The sequence below is a fragment of the Schistocerca nitens genome, chromosome 12 (assembly GCF_023898315.1).
Source record: "Schistocerca nitens isolate TAMUIC-IGC-003100 chromosome 12, iqSchNite1.1, whole genome shotgun sequence".
NCBI lineage: Eukaryota > Metazoa > Arthropoda > Insecta > Orthoptera > Acrididae > Schistocerca > Schistocerca nitens.
The window spans coordinates 13,313,959-13,337,889 of NC_064625.1; the positions used below are offsets into that span (position 1 = coordinate 13,313,959).

The 23,931-nt window shown below is 43.2% G+C and overlaps 1 protein-coding gene across 1 annotated transcript in view; it reads left to right on the plus strand.

Annotated features, from left to right (window-relative positions):
• The window catches only part of LOC126215136 (aminopeptidase N-like), a 172,133-nt gene that overhangs the window by 134,576 nt on the left and 13,626 nt on the right, over nucleotides 1-23,931 (plus strand). The window contains exons 14-15 of the mRNA XM_049941799.1: nucleotides 9,517-9,687; nucleotides 16,549-16,692. Of these exons, the coding sequence (XP_049797756.1) occupies nucleotides 9,517-9,687; nucleotides 16,549-16,692 (315 nt within the window). The remainder of the gene's footprint in view (nucleotides 1-9,516; nucleotides 9,688-16,548; nucleotides 16,693-23,931) is intronic.

Here is a 23,931-nt window from a genome sequence, read left to right on the forward strand (position 1 = left end):
TGCGCTGACCCCACGAAGCCATGGACCCAAGTTTTAGACCAGCTACTTTGCAAGTGGGTGGTGTCTCCATAATGTTGTGGGCTGTGTTTGCATTGTACGGAACCGATCGCTGACTGGAAATGGCTGTATTCGGCTACTTCGAGACCATTTTTAGCCATTCATGGACTTAATTTCCCAAACAACAACGGCATGTTTCTAGGTCACAGTATGGCATGTTACTTGGCCACAGTTGTTCGCGATTGGTTTGGAGAACGTTCTGGACGGTTCTACCGAATGATCAGACCACCGAGATCGCCCGACATGAAACCCATCGAACAATTATGGGCCATAATCGAGAGGTGAGTCCGTGCACAAAATCCTGCACCGGCCACACTTTCGCAATCACGGACGGCTATAGAGGCAGAATCGCTCAGTATTTGTGCGAGGATTCTTCTAACGACTTGCTGAGTCCATGCTACGTCGAGCTGCCGCACTACACAGGGCAAAAGGAGGCCCTTACTAACAGGTACCCCATGGCTTTTGTTACCTCAGTGCACATCTGAAGGGCTTATTTCAATAGTGAAACAAGTCCTTTTTTGTTCTTATTGAGTTAAAGTTAAATCAGCGCTGAAAAATCTGCAGTTGAGATACCAGAAATATTCAAGTATATGGCTTCTTGCTAGAGATGAACCTTTCTTTCTGTTTGTTTGGCTCACTCATTTCAGAAGCATTATAGGCAGAAAAGTGGAGATAATGCACTTTTGAAATAAGCCCACTATTGAAATAAGCCATTCATTTGTTCCACATTCTTCATCTGTGTGGTCATGTTGTCCGTACTTACTTCATAATCATTCAAGATATTTCGCTACCTTCTGTGCAACTACAAGAAAACGCCTCTTTTTGTCACCAAAGATGTTTCGTTTTATTGAAATAAAAATTATCAGTGATCTGTAGTGAGAGATACTTACAAACTGTTCGTTAAAAGATTTCACGTATAGTATTTCGTTGCTTGTTTTCTCTCAGATCAGGAAACACAATCTGCTTACTCGGTTTTTTAAGTTGTTCCTTGATTTGATAGTGTTGATTCTGGCCTAATCCCGTGTTCCTTTGCACAACTATCCATGAAACGCACCAGAATATATCACCACTACTGTCTGTGTGTATCTTTCTCGCTACACATGCCTACTGTGTTTCGTGTAGTGTTAGCAATTTTACCGCTAATATTCCATTGATCTAGAAATGTACTCCTTCGCTGTTATTCGTTAGACGTGTCATTTAATTATGTTACTGTGTATTTATTTAGTGTGCAAGGCAAGGAAAATCAAGGTGTAGCGAGGGAGCTGAAGGTTAAAAGGGTGAATGGGTGGCAGGGAGGTAGAAGGGGGGAGGGGCGGAGAGGGGTTGAGGGTGAGAGTAGAGATCACTGAACAGTGAATGCCAAGTGGTGGAATGGAGAGAGTGTTCAAGGACAGAGTAACATAATTAAATGACTCAAAACACATACGACAAATAACGGGGAAAGAACACATTTCCAGATAGAAGAAAAAATTCGCGGTAAAGTTGCTAATGCTACACAAAACACATGAGACACCTGTAGCGAGAAAGACACAAACAGAAGGAGTGGTGCGTTTCGCATGGAGAAATGCATAGTTCTGCAAAATAATATGGGATTAGGCCAGAATCAACAGCACCAAAAGAAGGAAAAAGTCAGAAACGTGCAAATCACATGGGGTTTCCTGATGTGAGCGAACACCAGGCGTGAAATACTGTACGTCAAATGAACATTTTTTTTTTATCGAATTGTTTATCGATCTATAAGGAGAACCAGTTTGTAAATATCTTTTATTACTGACCACTGACGATGTTTAATTTCGATAAAACGAAACACATTTGGTGACAAAAACACGCCGAAATTAAAATACCTTCAACATTTTTTTTTTTTTTTTTTAGTTTTACTGCTCCAGTAAACATTACACAAAATGCTTTTCCAACTTATCATCAGTGTTCTGATTCGTTTGATGCAGTCTGCCACAAATTCCTCCCCCGTGCCAACCTCTACGTCTCAGAGTACAACTCGCTGCAGTCACGGATTGTGCGCCTGGTCCTGCCGGAGGTTCGAGTCCGCCCTCGGGCATGGGTGTGTGTGTTTGTCCTTAGGATAATTTAGGTTGAGTAGTGTGTAAGCTTAGGGACTCATGACCTTAGCATTTAAGTTCCATGAGATTTCACACACATTTGAACTTCTTTTTTAGTACCGCTCGCAACCTACGTCCTCTATTATTTGCTGGATGTGCTCCAATCTCTGTCTTCATCTTCAGTTTTTGCCCTCTACAGCTCCCTCCAGTACCATGGAAGTCATTCCCTCATGTCTTAACACACGTCCTATGTCCTTTCCCTTCTCCTTGTGTTTTCCACATATTCCTTTCCTCTCCGATTCTGCGTAGAACCTCATTCCTTACCTTACCAGCCCACCTAATTTGCAACATTCTCCTGTAGCGCCAAGTCTCAAATGCTTCAGTTTTCTTTTCCCATTTTCCCACAATCCACCTTTCACTGCCATACAGTGCTGTGCTCGAGACGGACATCCTCAGAAATTTCTAGCTCAGGTTAAGACCAACATAACACACTACTAGACCTACTTTGGCCAATAACGCCCTCCTTGCCTATGCCAGTCCGCTTGTTAACTCGTCACTCCTTCATCAGTAGTACGTTAGTGCGAATATTTCGTCCGTAAAACACATCATCATGAGGATGCGACTGTTGATAAACATAAATAAAACGATTTTCTGTGTCAGTCACCCGTTTATTTTTTCCACTACGAGTTTCGATGCTTGACATCATCAACTTCAGGCGGACAATTTTTGATGGAGATAGTACAGCCGCCTTTTGAGACCAGCTGGTCAATCGCAAGTGTATGAAAGCACAGTTAATTTGGCGAGAGAGATAGTATCGTACTCAGCAGCGCCTATCGATTGGTAAAGCTTGTATCTTTTTCCTTTACACAAGCACCACGCATGACGTGACAATAGTTACTGCATTCAATCTTCTGCAACATGAGCTCAAAACGATTAACTTTGGAAGTTCTCTTCTTGCTATTGATAATTACCTCTTCTCTCTCGTAGTACGACAGCGCCGATGACGATACGGCGGTCTCCTTCTTGAGGATTATTCCCACGCATCCGAAGGTTTGCTGCAATGATTCGTGATGCGCATAGAGGGCAACAGATGTAGTTGAAGCTCGTAAAAATAAAATACTTTTCTTTTAGGAGCTATCCGCTTTTTATTTGTTACAAACTTAGAGAACAAATATACGTCCGTACACCACTGCGGACGAGAACAAAAGGGCTGTGTTACAAGCATTAAATCAAGAGAGGTGTTTTCAATTTTTTTGCCGTCCTCTCAGATTACATTAATGTGGCTTAATACGAATTCATATATCTTTGACGCATTCAACTGACGCCTGTAGGAATTAATACATCTCGTTTGTCTACGCACATAAACCTTATAGATACCTACATTCGAAGCACGTTATGTTTCGACTTTTGCTGGTGATATAATTCGGTTTTTTTTTAAAGGCGCTGTTAGAATTAACGAAATCAATTTGTAAAAGCAAATTTGCTTGCAAGGGAGGTAGCGTCGATATGATGCTGCATACTGGTTGGTTCAAATGGCTCTGAGCACTATGGGACTCAACTTCTGAGGTCATTAGTCCCCTAGAACTTAGAACTAGTTAAACCTAACTAACCTAAGGACATCACACACATCCATGCCAGAGGCAGGATTCGAACCTGTGACCGCAGCAGTCGCGCGGTCCCGGACTGAGCGCCTAGAACCGCTAGACCACAGCGGCCGGCTGCATACTGGTAATTGCTGCAAGTACCCTCCACTGTCTACATTATATTTACTTCTTCCTTACGTTGAGTACAAAGTTAATTGAAAGGTTCAGTTGCTGAAACCTGGCTACTTGTATAACATACATTTCTATTCAGTTATTACATTAAATGATTACATATATATATCAATATAGTATTCTTGTGTTAAAAAATAGAAGGATCTGTTTCAACAGAATCTGAACTTTTACATAGGCAGGAGAGAAAGTTATTAATCGTAAGAGCAATTAATTTGCTGAATTTTTCAGAATTTAGACATCTTGCTAATTATAAATGTATTATTGATTTAACAACTAACAATTTATCGAATTTAACGTTGCAGGTGCAAGGTTTTGATTGTTTACTTTGATGTGTTAACGAAAGTCTTCTTACGTATTAGTGCATACTATTTCATCAAACTTTATATCAAGTGAATTGGACGTTGTTGTTCTTGTATAAGATATATTCATGACTATAGCAAAAAATTTCAGATTGTTTGCTGGTTCCATTGATACCATACTGTTCTTCACATTGTATTTTAGGATTTTTCGAAGCAATCCATTTCTCGAATGTTGAAACCGGGTTAATTTGTCACATATTTAGCTAACGTGAATACGAGATCTACAGTACGTTTATATACTGCTTTCCATAAGTGTATGGATGTGTTCCTCGGACCGAAACGTTGCAAAAAGTCCTAATGAACATGGGTTCGAAAATCTGTCTTTAGGCAGTTACATGAATTTGTTGGTAGTGTCACCTGTGATACTTAACCCCATATATTCACAAAAATTCCTCGAAGCGGCCTCCTATCCCCTTGCTGTAATGCATTCCTGGGTCCTCGCCTCACGCTTTGCCGTATCCTGTTAAAAATTTCTGGAATGCATCGCTTGTGGTCAAATTGGTGTTGGATACTACCACTCGAAACCTCGTCACCGGATTCAGGAGTTGAATACCTCAAGGATTTCAAATGTCAACCAGAGGTGAAGATGCACTGGACTGATATCTGACCATCGAGCAGGCAGTGAACTGGACCCCTCTTGACCGACAAAGCGATTCGGAAACTTGCTATCGAGACACTAGCAAAGTTTTATAGTAAAGTGGGATGGAGCGCCATCGGGCATAAACCACGTCTGCTGGATGGCACCTGGAGGTACTTCATCAACTAAATGAAGCCCTTCATTTCTGAGAAATGGTAAGTGTATTTGTCCACTATGAGGTTACGCCTAGAAATAGGGACCAATAATGTTTTTAATTTTATCCATATTTTGCAGCTACAAACGCGACTGTATTCAATTCACTGGAAGTATGAATTAAAAAACGCCTTCAGTCACAAATTTTCGTGTTTTACTACACACACGATGCATTTCGTACACTGTGTGTCCATCCTCAGATTTAAGTTATATTTATTTTTGTTCTAGAATGAGCTGAAATGTATGTCCCACACAATCCAAGAAAATAATTTGTATCTTTTTACCCTAACACGCATTAACGGGATAGAGAAACCGCTACATGACGGTGTTAAAAAGTTAAAAACGCTTTTCTAGGATTATGTGGAACACGCATTTCACCTCATTCCGCCGCGGGGGATTAGCCGAGCGGTCTCGGGCGCTGCAGTCATGGACTGTGCGGCTGATCCTGGCGGAGGTTCGAGTCCTCCCTCGGGCATGGGTGTGTGTGTGTTTGTCCTTAGGATAATTTAGGTTAAGTAGTGTGTAAGCTTAGGGACTGATGACCTCAGCAGTTAAGTCCCATAAGATTTTACATACATTTTTTTTCGCCTCATTCAAGAGCAAAAATAAATCATGTATTACGTCAGATTACACCTGAGGATGAACCCACGGGTCCTAAATGCATCGTGTATTGAATAACTCACGAAAATTTTTAATTCATACTTCCAGCGTACCAGTAATGTTGTTGTAGTTTTACTGTCTTCAGTCCGAAGATTGGTTTGATGCAGCTCTTCTTACTAATCTATCCTGTGCAAGCGTCACCATCTGCGAATAACTACTGCAAGTTACACACTTCTGAATCTGTTTACTGTTTTCATCTCGTGGTCTCCCTCTACGATTTTATCGCCCCACACTTCCTTCCAAGTCTAAACTCGTGATTCCTTGATAACTCAGAACGAGTCCTACAAATCGATCGGCCCTTCTTGTCAGGTTGTGCCACAAGTTCATTTTCTCCCCAGTTCTATTCAGCAGCTTCTCATTAGCTACTTGATCTACTCATCTAATCTTCAACATTCTTCTGGAGAACCGCATTTCAAAAATTTCTGTTCTGTTCTTGTCTAAACTGTTTATCGTCCATGTTTGACAACAATGCATGGCAGAACAGACTTCGTAACATTTAAATCTATATTCAATGTTAACAAATTTCTCTTCTTCAGAAATACTTTTCTTGCCATTATCCTCTCTACTTTGGTCACCATCACTTTATTGCTCCCCAAATAGCAAAACTAATACTACTTCGAGTATCTCGTTTCTTAATCCAAGTCCCTCGGCATCACCAGATTTCATTTTACTTGATTCCACTATCCCTGTTATGCTTTTGTTGATGTTCGTCTTATATCCTCCTTTCAAGACGCTGTCCATTTCGTAAACTGCTCTTCCTACTCCTTCGCTGTCTCTAACAGAATTAAAATGTCGTCGGCAAACCTCAAACTTTTTATTTATTGTCGTTGAACTTCAATTCCTACTCACAATATTTCTTTGGTTTAATTTACTGCTTGTTCAGTGTACAGACTGAATAAAGTTGGGGATAGGCCACAACCCTGCCTCACTCCCTTCCCAACCACTGCTTCCCTTTCATGCCCCTCGTCTATTATAACCGCTGTCTTATTCCTGTAAAAGCTGTAAGTAGCCTTTTGCTCCCTGCTACCTTCAGAATCTGAAACACACTACTCCAGTCAACGTTGCGAAAAGCTTTCTATAAGTCTACAAATGCTATAAACATAAGTTTGCCTTTCCTTATCTTCGAAGAGACGTCATGGGGTTAGCTTTACATCGCGTCTTCTTACGTTTCTCTGGAATCCAAACTGATGTTCCCCAAGGTTGTATTCTACCAGTTTTTCCATTCTTCTGTATAGAGTTTGTGTTAGTGTTTTGCAGTCATGACTTATTAAACTGATAGTTCGATAATTTTCACATATGTCAGCGCTGCTTTCTTTGGAATTGGAATGATTAAATTCTTCTTGAAGCCTGAAGGTATTTCATAGATCTTGCGCACCAGATGGGAGAGTTTTGACAGGGCATACAGAGATATGTAAACAGTCAGAATACGGCGCTGCGGCAGGCAACGCTTATATAAGACAACAAGTGTCTGGCACAGCTGTTAGAACGGTTACTGCTGGTACAATGGTAGGTTATCAAGATTTAAGTGAGTTTGAACGTGGTGTTATAGTCGGCGCAAGAGCGATGAAATACAGCATCTCCGAGGTAGCGATGAAAAGCGGATTTTTCCCGTACGACCATTCCACGAGCGTACTGTGAATATCAGGAATCCGCTAAAACATCAAATCTCCGACATCACTGCGGCCGGAAAAAGATCCTTCAAGAACGGGACCAACGACGACTGAAGAGAATCGTTCAAGGTGACAGAAGTGCAACCCTTTGACCACCAACAAGTGCCAGCCTACAAACCATTCAACGAAACATCGTCGATATGGGCTTTCGTAACCGAAGGCCCACTCGTGTACCCTTGATGACTGCACGACTCAAAGCTTTACGCCTAGCCTTGGTCAATTCAAAACGGACACTGGAATGTTGATGACTGGAAACATGTTGCCTGGTCGGGCGAGTCTCGTTTCAAATTTTTTCGACCGGATGGACATGTACTGGTATGGAGACAACCTGATGAATCCATGGACCCTGAATGACTGCAGGGGGCTGTTCAAGCTAATGGAGGCTCTGTAATGGTGTGGGACGTGTGTAGTTGGAGTGATATGGAACCCCCGATACGTCTAGATACGACTCTGACAGGTGACACGTACGTAAGCATCCTGTCTGATCACCTGCATCCATTCATTTTGCATTCCGACGGACTTGGGCAATTTCAGCAAGACATCGCGACCACCCACAGGTCCCGAATTGCTACAGAGTGGCTCCAGGAACACTCTTCCGAACTTAAACACTTCCGCTAGTCACCAAACTCCCCAGACGTCAGTATTATTGAGCATATCTGGGATGTTTTGCAACTTGCTGTTCAGAAGAGATCTCCACGCCCTCACGGATTCATGGACAGCCGTGCAGGATTCATGGGGTCAATTCCCTTCAGCACTACTTCATACATTAGTCGAGTCCATAGCACGTCGTGTTGCGGCACTTCTGCGTGCTCGCGGGGGCTATACACGATGTCCATAAATCCGTAAGAGTACGAGGGGGTGGAGATCCCTTCTGAACAGCATCCCAGATATGCTCAATAATGTTCATGCCTCGGAGTTTGGTGGCCAGAGGAAGTGTTTAAACTGAGAAGAGTGTTTCTGGAGCCAGTCTATAGCAATTCAGGTCATGTGTGGTTTCGTGTTGTCCTGCTGGAATTGCCCAAGTCTGTCGAAAGCACAATGGACACGAATGGATGCAGGTGATCAGAGATGATGCTTACGTACATGTCACCTGTCAGAGTCGTATCTAGACGTATCAGGGGTCCCATATCACTCCAACTACACACGCCCCACACCACTACAGAGCCTCCACTAGCTCGAACAGTTCCCTGATGATATGCAGGGTCCATGGATTCCATAAGGTTGTCTCCATACCCGTACACGAGACTCGTTCGACCAGGCAACATGTTTCCAGTCATCGACAGTCCAATGACGGTGTTGACGGGCCCAGGCGATGCGCAAAACTTTGTGTCGTGCAGTCATCAAGGATACACGAGTGGACCTTTGAAAGCCCATACCAATGATGTTTCGTTGAATGGTTCGGATGCTGACACTTGTTCATGGCCCAGCATTGAAATCTGCAGAAATTTGGGCATGGGTTGCAGTTCTGTCACCTTGAACGATTCTCTTCAGTCGTCGTTGGCCCATTCTTGTATGATCTTTTTCCAGTTGCAGCGACGTCTGACGTTTGATGTTTTACCTGATTCCTAATATTCACCATACACTCCTGGAATGGTCGTACGGGAAAATCCCCACCACATCACTACCTGAGAGATGCTGTGTCCCATCTTTCGTGCGCAGACTGTAGCAGAACATTCAACTTCACTCAAATGTTGAAAACCTGCCATTGTGACAGCAGTAACCGACACGATCTGCGCCAGACACTTGTTTATATAGACGTTTCCGACAGCACCTCCATATTCTGCCTGTTTACATACCTCTGTATTTGAATTTGCGTGCCTACACCAGTTTCTTTGGCGCTCCAGTGTATATTAAGAACAATAATGGACCCAAGACTGAACCCTGTGGGAACCATTCTTGATACCTTCAAAGTTAGTGGACTCCGCTGATTTTTGCAGATTTCAATCCTTTGCATTGTTCCAGGTAAATGTGAATGAAATCATTTGTGCTCTGTCCCATTCATACCACAATACTGAAGCTTATCTAGAAGAAAAGTAAACTCAGAGACGCCTTCTGCAATGCCGCAGGTTATTTGAGTAAGGTCACGGAAGTGTACTTGAGCTGTTGGTGTTTAATGTTCTGTGCACGCCTCTCGTGTTTCCCCGGCAGGGTGGGCCCGGACATGAAGAGCGTGGTGTACTGCTACGGCCTGCAGCAGGCGGAGGGCCGGCAGGCGTGGGACTCCCTGTGGGCGCGCTACTCCAGCACGCAGACGGCCACCGAGCAGTCCACCATCCTGGCGGCGCTCGGCTGCACCACCGACGCCCAGCTGCTGGACGAGTGAGTACGCGCGGCCGGTCGCCCACAGTCCCGTGGGCTGTTCTGCTGCAGCTGTCTCTGGTAAAAACTCAGAGTGTGCGTGTAAAATGGAAACATGAAAATGCACAAAATAATATGTCCCTTCCTACGAGGGTGAGTCAAATGAAAACCTTACATAGTTTTTTTTAATATTACTGTGCAGAAGTGGTATAAAGCTTTATCACCCTTCAACATAATCTCCCCCACGCTCAATGCAAGTCCTCCAGCATGTACAAAGTGCATAAATACCTTTAGAAAGAAATTCTTTTGGTAGTCCGCCCAACCACTAATGCACCACGTGGCGTACCTCTTCATCATAACGGAACTTCTTTCCTCCCAACGCGTCTTTGAGTGGTCCAAACACATGGAAATCACTTAGGGCAAAGTCTGGTATGATGGATGAGGAAGGCACTCAAAATGCAGGTCTCTGATTGTTGCAACTGTTGTATGGGCAGTGTTGGGCCTTGCATTGTCATGTTGCAAAAGGACACCTGCTGAAAGCAATCCACGTCGCTTTGATTTGATTTCAGGCGGCAGATGATCTGCGTATGATACACTGGTGACAGTGGTCCCTCTAGACATGTAATGCACCAAAGTGACGCCTTTTTCGTCCCAAGAGAAAGTCAGCATAACCTTTCCTGCTGATGGTTCTGTTTGACACTTCTTTGGTTTTGGTGATGAGGAATGCCCCATTCCTTGCTCGCTCTCTTCGTTTCCGGTTGCTGGAAGTGAACCCAGGTTTCGTCCCCAGTAACGAGTCTTCCAAGGAAGCAATCACCTTCTGGTTCAACGCGCCGAAGAAGTTCTTCACAAGCATCAACACGTCGTTCTCTCATTTCAGGAGTCAGCTGCCGTGGCACCCATCTTGCAGACACTTTGTGAAACTAGAGCACATCGTGCACAATGTGATGTGCTGACACATGACTAATCTGTAAAGATGCTGCAATGTCATTCAGTGTCTCTCGGCGGTTTTCCTTCACTATGGCTTCAACTGCCGCAATGTTCTGTGCATTCACATCTCGTTGTGCCTGACCTGGACGAGGAGCATCTTCCACTGAAGTCACACCATTTGCGAACTTCCTACTCCATTTGTAAACTTGGTGCTGTGACAAACATGCATCACCGTACTGAACCTTCATTCGTCGATGAATTTCAGTAGGTTTCACACCTTCACTACGCAAAACCCGAATAACAGAACGCTGTTCTTTCCTGGTGCAAGTCGCAAGGGGGGCGGCCGTCTTTATACTGATACTGCGACGGTATGTGTGCATCTACACAATGCTGCCATTCTGCACCCTGTTTGTAGGACGCTTACCAACTTACAGGATAACGGCGCGAAATTTCGATTTGTTATTACAAATTTAAGGTTTCCATTTGACTCACCCTCGTATATGTTAGCCAACAGCGTCACCACAGTGGTAATACCGGTTCCTGTCAGATCACCGAAGTTAAGCTCTGTCAGGCTGGGCTAGCACTTGGAAAGCTGTTGGCAAGCAGGGTGCTGTCAGCCCTTGTGAGGCAAACTCAGGAGCTACTTGATTGAGAAGCAGCGGCTCCGGATTCGTAAACTGACATACGGCCAGGGGAGTTGTATGCTGACCACGTACCCCTCCCTAGCCGCATCCAGTGACGCCTATGGTCTTAGGATGACACGGCGGCCGGTAGGTACCGTTCGGCCTTCATGGCCTTTTCGGACGGAGTTTAGTTTAGTTTTCTATCTCTGAATATACTGTTGTCAAGTCAACTGACTTCGTCACATGAATGAGATAGCACGCGTACTGTTTACTTCATGCAATGGTTACATTGGGAGGTAAGAATGTTTCAAATCACTTTAATGATAGTGTTTCCTACAAACAAAATTATTCTCGTCGTTTTTTCCGTTTTCTGCTGGTCCTTCATTGCTTCAAAATTCATGGAGTCATGTTCCGTCTTTGCAATTAAATAAAAAGCAGTTTGTTTTTTGCCATATGTGTTTCGCTTCTTTTATTTATGAAGAATCTCCAGTGGCCTGTAAAACACACACACACACACACACACACACACACACACACATATATATATATATATATATATATATATATATATATGTGTGTGTGTGTGTGTGTGTGTGTGTGTAATAAACGGATTACGTAGTAGTAGTTACAAGTATGGCGCTATGTTACGTTTTCTCATGTTTTCATTTTGTTTTTCAAGTTAGAAACAACTTTTGCTGCGTCAGGTTTTGTGAGATTAAATTACTGTTTGATGTTACTTACAATTTACAGTGTTGCTAGTCCGTGTGAATGTTTGAAGTGCATATTTTTGCCAACTGTGTTCATCTGTGGTTTTCTGTTTGCGTTGTGTGTGCAGTTTCATGTATGTTCGTTTGTGTGTTCGTTTTCTGTTATACGTGAACGCGTCATTCTTTGTGCGAGTGGACTGGATAGCAATAGGCACACATCGGACATCTTCAGAAAGCCAACAGCCACAGATACAATTATGCAGTCTACATCCAACCAACCAGAAAATGAAAAACTAGCGGTCGTGCGACACATCTTACACTGACTAAATAATATCCACTTGGAAAAGAAACTGTGAAGAGAGTTACAAACAATAAAACTCATGCACACAAACAATAGTTGTCCATATACCACAAAGATGTATTCGCACAACTACAGAAACATGAAAACAATCATAGCACACAAACATCACAGTCATTACAGACATTACAGCATACACAGAAACACAAAACAGTGACACCCATCACATGATTAACACAAAGAAATGGTACATTGTAACGTACCGACAGAAATCAACACACAAAATAGCAAATGCACTAAATAAACAAGGATTACACAGTTATTACAGAACAATAAACACATTCAACTCACATTTACAAACAGAAATAGACAAACCAGTAAAATACCAAGAAGCAAGTATATACCAGTTGGAGTGCCAAGAATGTGAATCAGTATATCTAGGGATGACATGGAAGAATTCCAGAACTAGGTATAAGGAACATATAAGAAGCTGGAAGTATGAAAGTAGCCACTGTACCTTTGCTGAACACCTGATAAAACATGGACATGGAAAGTATTAGAGTGAACAACAAAAGACTCATAATATTATAGGAAACTAAAGAGCCCTTGCAATTAAAAAGAGAGCAATTAATCGACAAAAATCGATATGAGGAATAATTCACTGATATGTTAGCCACTAAAACAATAAGCAGAAACGTGGAATGTAACCAGAATAAATAACTAATGAATCCCCCCTCCTCTGTCTCCCCCCCTCTCTCTCTCTCTCCCTCCCTCTCTCACCCTCCCATCCACCCACTTACCCACCCACCCACCCACCCACCCACACACACACACACACACACACACACACACACACACACACACACACACACACACACACACACACACACACACGCGCGCGCGCGCGCGCGCGCGCGCGCGCGCAACCAATGAACATACGTCAAACCACACACATAACACGGTTAAAAGTCGAAATATAAACAACGAGTGACAGCTGGCAACATTACACACTGAAAACACACACACTGCCGACACACTACGAAAAGTGCAAGCGAAGTATTGTAATAAACTTGGGCCATAAAATAGCCCGAAATTGGCCACCTGGACTATGGGGACCGAATAAACACATCTCCAGGACTACACACACACAAGGACTAGCAACATTGTAAGTCATCAGCACACCAAACGATAATTTAACCTGAGGAAACTTGTGCTGCAAAAGTTGTTTCTAACATGAAAAAGAAGAGGAAAACACGAGAAAACCTAACTAAGTAACATATTTATTAATAAGTATATAAAAAGAAACATGTAGTACAGGCCGCTGAGGATGCTTCATAAGCAAAAGAATCAAAACGCACATGGCAAAAACAAACTGCCTTTCATTTGGTTGCAGAGATCTCCATGAGCAACAATTCTATATCTGAGTGTCGACAACACGGAGTGGTACAGGGGAATCCCCTGACCAGAGTGACGATGGCAGAAACACGGCAGCACGTACACACGCGTTGTAGTGTCCTGCTGTGTGAAAGACGTCGGTAAGGAATCCTGAGAAGTGCGAGCCACGTGCTGTGATACGCGTCATACTTGAGGAAGGAACAACGCATCCCAAAACTTTATCGCGAATCAAAACGATTTGCGGTGAAGGTATTATGAACACAACAAGAGTGTTTGAGAGGTGTACGTAGTTCAGTGGAGGCAGAAGAAATGTTCATGACAAACAGGAGAGTGAAAGACCTTCCATTTTGATTGACGACTTGGTGCAAAAAGTGGAGGAGAACTGTTCGTGAAAACAGCCGATTGACAGTGGACGAAATTTCTGCGATGTTTCCAAACTCTCCAGAACTCTCTCTTACGAAACACTTACAGAAATGCTGTGATAGAGGTAACTGTGCTCGAGATGCGTCCGGAAAGAGCTAACAGAGCAAGTACAAGAAAAGTGTGATAGGTAACACCCGCCAGTTTCTCCAGCGACTTAAAATGGAAGGTGAGGATTTTCTGAGCTCTGTTGTAGCTGGAGATGAAACGTGACGGGCTCATTACAAGTCTGAGACAAAAAGACAGTTTTCACAGTGGCATCACACCAAATTCTCATTTGCCAAAAAAAATACAGAATCACAATTGTGGACAAAATAATGGTCTCTGAGTTTTGTGACCGAAAAGGTATTATTTTGGTCAATTTTCTGCCTCAATTGGAGACCATCAACGTACAAGCTATTGTGAGATCCTGAAAAATCTCAAAAAAAAAAAAAAGTGTGAAATCGTATGGGACTTAACTGCTAAGGTCATCAGTCCCTAAGCTTACACACTACTTACCTAAATTATCCTAAGAACAGACACACACACACCCATGACCTAGGGAGGACTCGAACCTCCGCCGGAACCAGCCGCACAGTGCATGACTACAGCGCCTAAGACCGCTCGCCAAATCCCGCGCGGCAACGAAATCTCAAAAGGATTCAAAACAAAGGAAGGGGATTGCTGACGAATGGAGTGTGCTCATTGCACGTCAAAGCACGTACTCACACAGGCTTGGCCACCGGGGCGCTCCTAGTCTCACTTGGTCGGGATGTCTTGAACTATCCTCCGTATTATCCTAATTTGGCGCCTTCAGACTATCATCTTTTCACCTCCCTGAAGACACTAGCAAGTGGGACTAAATTTTCAACCCGTGTACAGGTGCAGAAAGAGGTACTGAAGTGACGGAGGAGCTGTCTCGAGAGTTCTTCGAGGAGGACTTTAAGTAGCTCGTGTCACGGCTCAGTACGCGCACTGAAGTGGACTGCGATTACGTGAAAAAATAGTCAACGAATGTATCGACAATATATTAAAATTTTTTCTGGTTAGACTTTTAAAAAAAATTAAAAAAACGTATTAGACTTATCATACAATGAAGGCTTTCACGACCGGATGGTACAGTTGTTGATAATTCTTCCGGGTTATATGGCCGTGGTCCATGGAATAGTTCTAATCCTAAACGTTTCGTCCAATACTACGTTGGACATCCTCAGTTGTATGGCTGGTCTTGTTGAGTCCTGCCGACTGACGAGTTGGAAAGCGGCCTAAATACCGAGGAAAGTTGGCGTGGTCTAGGCCAAAGGACAAGGATGGTACATAGCAATGGAAGAACACGGTGTCTTTACGTTTCATTAGTAATGTTACAGATCGAATCAGCAAAATTTTGCTGAAACATAAAGTGAAACCGGTATTCAAACCTACCAGAAAAATAGAACAAGTACTTCGTTCTGTTAAAGATATGGTTCAAATGGCTCTGAGCACTATGGGACTCAACATCTGTGGTCATCAGTCCCCTAGAACTTAGAACTACTTAAACCTAACTAACCTAAGGACATCACACACATCCATTACCGAGGCAGGATTCGAACCTGCGACCGTTGCAGTCGCGCGGTTCCGGACTGAGCGCCTAGAACCGCTAGACCACCGCGGCCGGCTGTTAAAGATAGAAGGCCACCATTATCATCTAGCGGTGTGTATAAAATTCCGTGTACCTGTGGCAAGGTCTATATTGGTACTACGAAAAGAAGTGTGAATACGAGGGTAAAGGAGCATAAAAAGTCTTTGCCGACTGGGTAAAATAGATAAATCGGCCGTTGCGGAACATGCACTTCAGTCCGGTGACCATGTAGTTAAGTTTTCTGAAACTACAGTTTTAAGTGCTACCACGAACTATTATCCACGACTGTATAGAAAGGCTATTGAAATTTATAAACATGAAGATAATTTTAATAGAAAAGAAGAGACCTTGAAATTAAGCGAGATATGGACAGTGTCGTTACAGAATCGATAAGTGGTTTCTATCTGTGACGGACTATTATCGATAGTTACATTTTATCTTTGACTAGTTTTCTCTCTGCTACTATGTGCTAGACCACGCCCACTTTCCGCGGTATTTAGGCCGCTCTCCGACGCCCGACTCGTCAGTTGGCAGGACTCAGCAGGGCCAGCCAAACCTCTGAGGATGTCCAACGTAGTATCGGACGAAACGATAGGAATAGAAGTATTCCATGGACCACTGTCATATAACACGGATGAATTATCAACAATAGTATTAGACTTACTTTCTGAACATGACTCGTAAGATCTGGGGTTGCTTTTGCCAGCTTGGCTACGTGGGTCATTGTTAATGTGTATATTTTACCGCTGAAGCTATACGTCTTCGTGTTTGTAGTAGTACAGTTGTGCCTTGCACCTACCTCTTACAACTGCGGGCACAGCGCACCCATGTACAGATGCTGTGCGACCAGGATAAGTTTAGACGTGGCTGTGGCGGAGTTACCGCCTGACCTTCTGCCGCCGCTGTTTGCAGGTACCTCACCAAGACCATCACGAACGACTCCGGCATCAGGAGCCAGGACTCGTCCACCGTCTTCTCCTCCACCTTCGGCACGCCACAGGGCATCCAGGCTGCGCTCAACTTCCTCAGCCAGAACTTCGACGCCATCAGGCAGTAGTGAGTATCCTGCATATCAAACTATGAAGGTGATTCACTCAAGAATCCTACGACTACAAATCTGAAGATTTCATTTACTGAACAAGTTTTGGGTTTTCATTGACTCCTTAAGGTATCTGTGGTGTGTGTACTGTAAGACCTTCGGTACACACACCATCAGATTATTTGACTTGTCGCTCTAACGAAGTAGTCGAATGTCAGCAATATGTCTTGTGGTCTTATTGTCGCGTGTTTATCTTCTGCCGTTAGGTCAGACGATAGAAATGCCACTTGCACGCTTAGAGTATCAGATTGACGGTGACCAACTTTAAACAGAACTTGATTAATTTTCACACACATTTTTTAAAATAATAACAAGCATAAAATTACTTAACTTTGTTCTGGATGCTATTTGCAATTGACAATCTGAAGTTCCCTTGGTATTGGTATGTTAATCTTATTCTCACATATCTCTGATACTTGACAAAAGTGTCTATACGTTTATCTTCATGGCTAAGTACAGGAATATGGTAATCTTATTAGGTGGAGACTGAAACTTGACTATAGACTGGTACAGACTAATGCAGACTGGTACAGACTGGTGCAGACACATGCAGACTGACTAATCGGAGGTCTGTACACTCGTTATAATACCTCGCGCGTTCAGGTATCACTGTGCAAGTGTGATCCGCGAGGAGAAAAGGTTCTACATTAGCTGCAATCTCATTGGCTGCGTTACATATTAATACGCGGATTGGCGGAAGCAGAATTTGATCCGTCTCTAAGGCAGCGCCATCTCGTAGTGCGGAGACGGACGAGCGCTGCGCCTGCGCTGTTGTGCATAGCGGGGCGCGCTCTAGTGGGAAAGTTGTGTACGCGCTGACTACGCGGAACTATGTAGACAACAGTATCGGTATGAAATTAACTCTGTGATGAGCTAACGTCGGGGGTGAGGCGGAGGGAGGAGGGGCATGTGGTCAGTTCTCCAGATCTCAGAATAGCTGAAGTAGCTCCCCAATTGTAGCCCCAAAGTTCGAAACGTGCTAAGTATCTTTCCTTTCAGAACTGGTTTTATCAAATTACATACGAAGCGCGTTTTTTAAGTAAGTACCGTTTTGAAATTAAAAAAAGACATGCTAAGACATCTCACAATTTTATTTTTACATGAAAGCCTGTACCTTAATCTACCTTTCTACATAATTTCCGTCAATATTGATTCACTTGTCATAACGTTGTACCAGTTTTTGAATACCATCGTCATATAAGTGTGCCGCCTGACTTGTTAACCATTGCATCACTGCATGTTTTGACTTTGTCATCGTCTTGAAGACACTGACCGCGCAGGTGTTCCTTCAAGTGCAGGAACAGATGGTAGTCACTGGGCGCAAGATTGGGCTGTACGGAGGATGATGTAGAGTTTCCCATCGAAAAGATGTGATGAGATCATTGGTCTGATTCGCCACATGCGGATGGGCATTGTCTTGCAGCAAAACGATGCCCTTGCTCAACTTCCGTGGACTGTTGCTTTGATTCTGGTGTGACGTAGGTCACCCATGTTTCATCGACAGTAACAAATTAGCTTAAGAAATCATCACCGTCTTTGTGGCACCGCTCAAGGAAAGTCAATGCACTATCTAAACGTTTGGCTTTGTGCACATCCGTCAAGATTTTCGCTACCCAACGTGCGCACTGTTTTCGGTAATTCAAGTCCTCGGTCACAATGCCATACAAAACACTACGAGAAACATTAGGAAAGTCATTCCGCAAGGAGGAAATCGTGAAGCGTCTGTTTTCTCTCACCTTATTGTCCACTTCCTGCACCAAACTTTCATTAACGACCGAAGGACGCCCACTCCGTTGTTCACCATGCACATTTGTGCGGCCACCTTTAAATGCTCTCACTCACTTTATTACCATTCCATCACTCATAATGTTTTCTCTGTAAACTGCACAGGCCTCACGATGAATATCGATCGCTTTTAGGCCTTTAGCACTAAGAAATCTTATAACAGCCCTTACTTCACAGTCGGCGGGACTCACGAATATGGGAGGCATCTTAAACACTCAGTACACAACGTCAACAAGGAAGGATCAGACTGTAATGGCGTCAGTGCGTAGATTAAGGTACAGGCTTTCATGTAAAAATAAAATTATTGAGATATCTTAGCACGTCTTTTTTTAATTTCAAAACGGTACTTACTTAAAAAACAGGCCTCGTACTTGCGAGTATATTATACTACGAGGACCATTCAACAAGTAATGCAACACATCTTTTTCCCGCCCAGTTTTCGTTGAAAAAGTGCGGGGTTTGTCGTGAGACATCGTCGAATATTCCCACTTCAGCCCCTATAGTGTCATGAAGTTTGGTAAGTGTCGGCACTGTACATAGCCTTCAAAATGGCGTCTCTAACGGAGATCCGTTTCAAGCAGAGGTCATTAAATTTCTTTTCGTGGAAAAAAATCGCAAGTATTCATAAGCGCTTGCAGAATGTCTACGGAGACCAGGCAGTGAAACAAGGTACGATCAGGCGATGCATCTCCATCTTCGAAACAGGTCGCGCAAACCTGTAAATCCTCCGCCTACCGGTCAGCCGCACACAGCTGTGACTCCTGCAGTGTTGTAACGTGCGGACCCTCTCACTCCAAGTGATCGACGGTTCCCAATCAGACACCTCTCTGCTCAGTTGGATGTCTTGTTGGTAGTGCTGACACACTCGTCCGCCTGCTGGGGTACTCAAAGATGTGAGCCCGACCAGTTCCTAGGTGCGTAACGGAAGGCCACAAAAAAACCGGACAACCATCTCTGCGGAGCTTCTCGCAAGTTACGAGGCTGATCGTTACATTTCTTTGTCTAAAATCGTCAGAAGTCATGAAACACGGGTTCACCACTTTGAACCGGAAGCAAAATGGCAAACGGACCACGTCTCCTCCGAAGAAAATGTTCAGAGCCGGAGCCTCAGCCGATAAAGTCTTCTGGGGCTCTGAAGGGTTATTCTGTTTGATGTCTTCCATCAAAATGCAACGATCAAGTATGACGTGAATTGTGCTACCCTCATGAAATTGAAGAAAAGTTTCAGCGTGTTCGTCACCACAAAAATGTTAACGAACTTCTCCTTTTCCATTACAACGAAAGTGATACGCCCGCTAAACCCGCACGGTAGGTGATTAGAATTGTGGAAAGGGCCAAATAAGGTGTCGGTCAGTTTCTGTTCAAAATTGTAAGCTATGGTAATTTAATAACACATTAAAACCAAAGCGGCACATAGCCGAACCTTTACAACTACGAGTTTCAAAATCCAATTCTATCACGGCTGAAGGCCTCCACACGGGAAATGTTAAAAATCAACAAGGTAAATTTCAAGTGACTGAAGACACGCAGTTAAAATTGCAAATAAAATATTTAATATATATATGTATACATCACAGCTAGGCTGAAAGCCTCGAGGCAGAAGTGGATAGAACAAACATAAACAAGGTGCAATACAAATGGCTGAAGGCCACTTAAATTTCAAAATTTTAAACTATATTACCATAATCTTTTAAGGCAGAAGGCCGCAATGTTTTCGCTTAAGGGGAAATTTTGAGAATAAAGCTTTAAGCGTCTGAAGGCCCACAGTTGATTTTCCAAAAATTCAAAAAACTTCTTTAACCTTTAAGTTTAAAGTGGCCAAAAGCACACTAAATGAAAAAGCAACGCAGCGACAATAAGTAAATAAAAAAAATAAGGTTTTAAGCGGCTGAAGGCCCACAATTGATTTTCCAAAAATTCAAAATACGTTGAACGTTTAAGTTTTAAGTGGCTGACAGCGCACTAAATGAAAAGATAGCACAACAACAGTAACGTTCAAACTATCCACTTGCCAGAATTCAGACTTTCGTATACGGGCTGAAGGCCCTTGATTTACATAAAACACAATAAATTTTTTTTTCTTTAAGGCATTGGCTATAATAGATTACCAACAGAACATTAAACACCCATGAAAATGGCAGTACAACGGCACTCAGATGTGTCGGGGGGAGGGGGGAGGGGGGAGGGGGGGGCTGTACCTGCCCTCGAAACATTAACGTTCACTTAGGTGAGACAGGTGGTGGGCCCAACTACACTTGATCCGTTGGTAATCCAACCAAGAGACAGTCACGGACCGACCAACCAAACGACTTGCTAGCCACCAATCGGTACATGAAAACTCAAAGACCACACTGTTACGGACGTGATTATCCACAATGAAATGTGTATTACGCTGTCAGAATTACACACCGTGTTGGACAGTGACAACAGGTGAGGAAAGGACGCTGCCTGAAATTACGTTAGTGGCCAGGAAAGGTGACCGGAACACTAACGGCCACAAGGCAGAAAATTCCGCTGGTACACTTGAATCTGAAATAAGGTAATATAGTTAAATCGACAAAAAAAGAACACTGCCTGAATTTACGTCAGTGGCCAGGGCAGGTAACCAGAACACTAACGGCTAGAAGGCAGAAAATTCCGCTGGTGCAGTGGACCAATGCAGTTATTCCACCAGACGGCAGCTCGAGTTCACCACTACAAAATACTTGGTGTTGCTCACATGAAAAGCTCCCCAACAGCGAACCACCGAAACGAACGACAGAACATGAATGGACGTGGCTTGAGTACTTAACACACCACTCAACTTTGACGTCCTGGGTCGGTGAACCACGAAGCTCGCAGCGATCGGACAGCTCCACACACGCTCCGACACTGCGCAGGGAGCGCCAGCGAACCCAGCCAACTGCACCGCACGGAGAAGTCCTCCCTGGTCCGCACCAACCGACCGACTAACCGCAGACCTCCCTAGCCAGAAACTACATGCACAAAATCAAAGATGGTACACGGTGCAAATATCGATACACGTCGCTGCTGCCGTACGTAGAAAGAGAAAGAAGCATGGCATAGCCGCAACAATGGCGGCAAACCGAACGCAGATAGACAGCCAATTTCAAGGAAACGCATAGTTTGGAGTGAGCACGGCTCAAAACGGGCTCTCGCAAGTCTGCTCACAAAACTTCATGGGACTGTCCCCCTCATCCACCCTACAGCCGGGATCTCGCACCTTCCGGCTTCCATCTGTTTGGCCCATTGGAGGATGTACCTGATAGGAAGCAGTAAGTGGAAGATGGGGAGGTGACTGACACAGCAAGACGTTGCCTCCTACGTCGAGCAGTAGAATGGTACCATGCTAGCAGACAGGCCCTGCCAGTAAGGTGGCATAAGGACACCGCATTGAACGGAGATTATGTTGAAAAATAGAATTTTGCAGCCAAAACAGTGGGGAATAATATGACGTATAGGAATCCTGAGCAAAACGAACATACCTTGAGAAAAAAAAATGTGTCGCTTCACTTATGGAACACCGCCCGCAAAAGCGCTTCATCGTATGACGAACGTAACGAATCGTTAACAGTGATCAACAGATTTCGTTGGTGGTAGATTCACGATCTTCTCCATTCTAAACGTGCCTGAAAATCAGCTCTGAATTACATCAGTTTAACGCTCGAACGTAATAGCTGCCATATTGTTCGTTGTTTATGGGCATGTTTCCGCTGTCGAAGAACAAAGTGATGCTAGTAATGTCTCAAAACGTTTCTTATCTGCGGAAGTTAGACGGAATATCGCAGGAGCAGAATCTACTACGAGTTCTGAGAAAACAATTTCGGCGAAATCCGAATAAATACATGAAGTTATTTTGTTTATATACTGAATGGTTCCATTCTTGTCGGAACTAGCTTTGATTCTACCGTGAGCGGTAAAAAATATAGAACGTATGCATAACAGTATTTATTTCAGTGAAACACAGAGAATGGAGATGTATCTAATGTAATAAGAAACTGTTTTTAAATATTTAGAAAGTAACGTAACAACCTTCCCCACGTCAGTTGAACGGCAGATGTAGCCTGTCTTGCAAGTCCTTGTCAAATGAATTCAGAACAAATTCATTTCACGACTTCTATAGGGAGATTCACGAAGATATGCAAATATTTTAATATGTTATTCTACAAGTAAAACTAAAGAAAATAATTCATATAAACATAGGTAAGCTAATGTTTAGTTACGCAATTACAGATAATAAAAGATTTTACCTGAAATTTAGCAACTTCGCTAGTGTAAAGCCGCCGCAAAACTGAAAGAGGTTAAAGTAAAGCACGATTTCCATTTATTTTGTTATTGGTGTGGTGAATCTAATAGAACATGTCCCAGACGTGTATCTGCATTACCTGCTCGCATTATGAATGCAATAGACGAAATTAAGAACAACCCTGTGAAACCGAAACGAGTAACAAAATCTGTTCAAGTTCACCTAAATGCATTGGAATCGGTAGTGACATTTTTGAACATTTATTGTGAGTGTATTGTGAAATTATATGTACGCTGTACAACTTCCTTATCACTAAGCTTCGTTTGTTCCCGCTTAGCTTGAATTCACGTGTGCTATGGTATCAATAAAATCAAATTGTCTGACACATTCATACAGTTTCAGTTAACGTTATTACCATCATTTTTTCAAGATTAAATTCCCTACAACTTCTATTGAAAACCGTGTGCAATTGTCTGGAATTAAAAAACAATTTGGGACAAGTAATTAATAACTTACAGTTTACGAAATTACGCCTTTGCTTCTCCAGATGTTCTGGGAAACTACTGCAGATACACCTCTGGACATGTTTTATTAGATTCACCAGACCAATAACAACCAAACAAATGGAAATCGTGCTTTACTTTGACCTCGTACAGTTTTGAGATGGCTTCACATCAGCGAAGTTGCTAAATTTCAGGCAAAATCTGTTATTAGCCGTAAATCCGTACTAAACACTTGCGGAACTATGTTTATATCGACTTTTCTCTTTAGTGTTGCTGGTAGAATAACATATTAAAATATTTGCATATATTAGTGAATCACCCTATATAAGGAAACTGAAACTAATCAAGGCACATTTCTAATGTGTTTAAAAAAAATACTGTCGGCATCCAGATGACGTAATGGCAAATATGACGAATCTATGTAGGCGCCGTCAATCAAGCGTGATACATGCGGTTCCTGGTGAAAATGGCGGTCATTTCGTTTGCCCGCAAACATTCGTGAATCTATTTGGTGTTCCAAGGAGGAGGACTGTGACATTAACCAAAGAACTAAAGATGGATCAAGTGTCGTACCATGATAACATGGATGGTTCATACAGCTGTAAATATACTGAGGACGATATGCTACTAATAAAGCAACATACGACGCCTGTAACAAGATC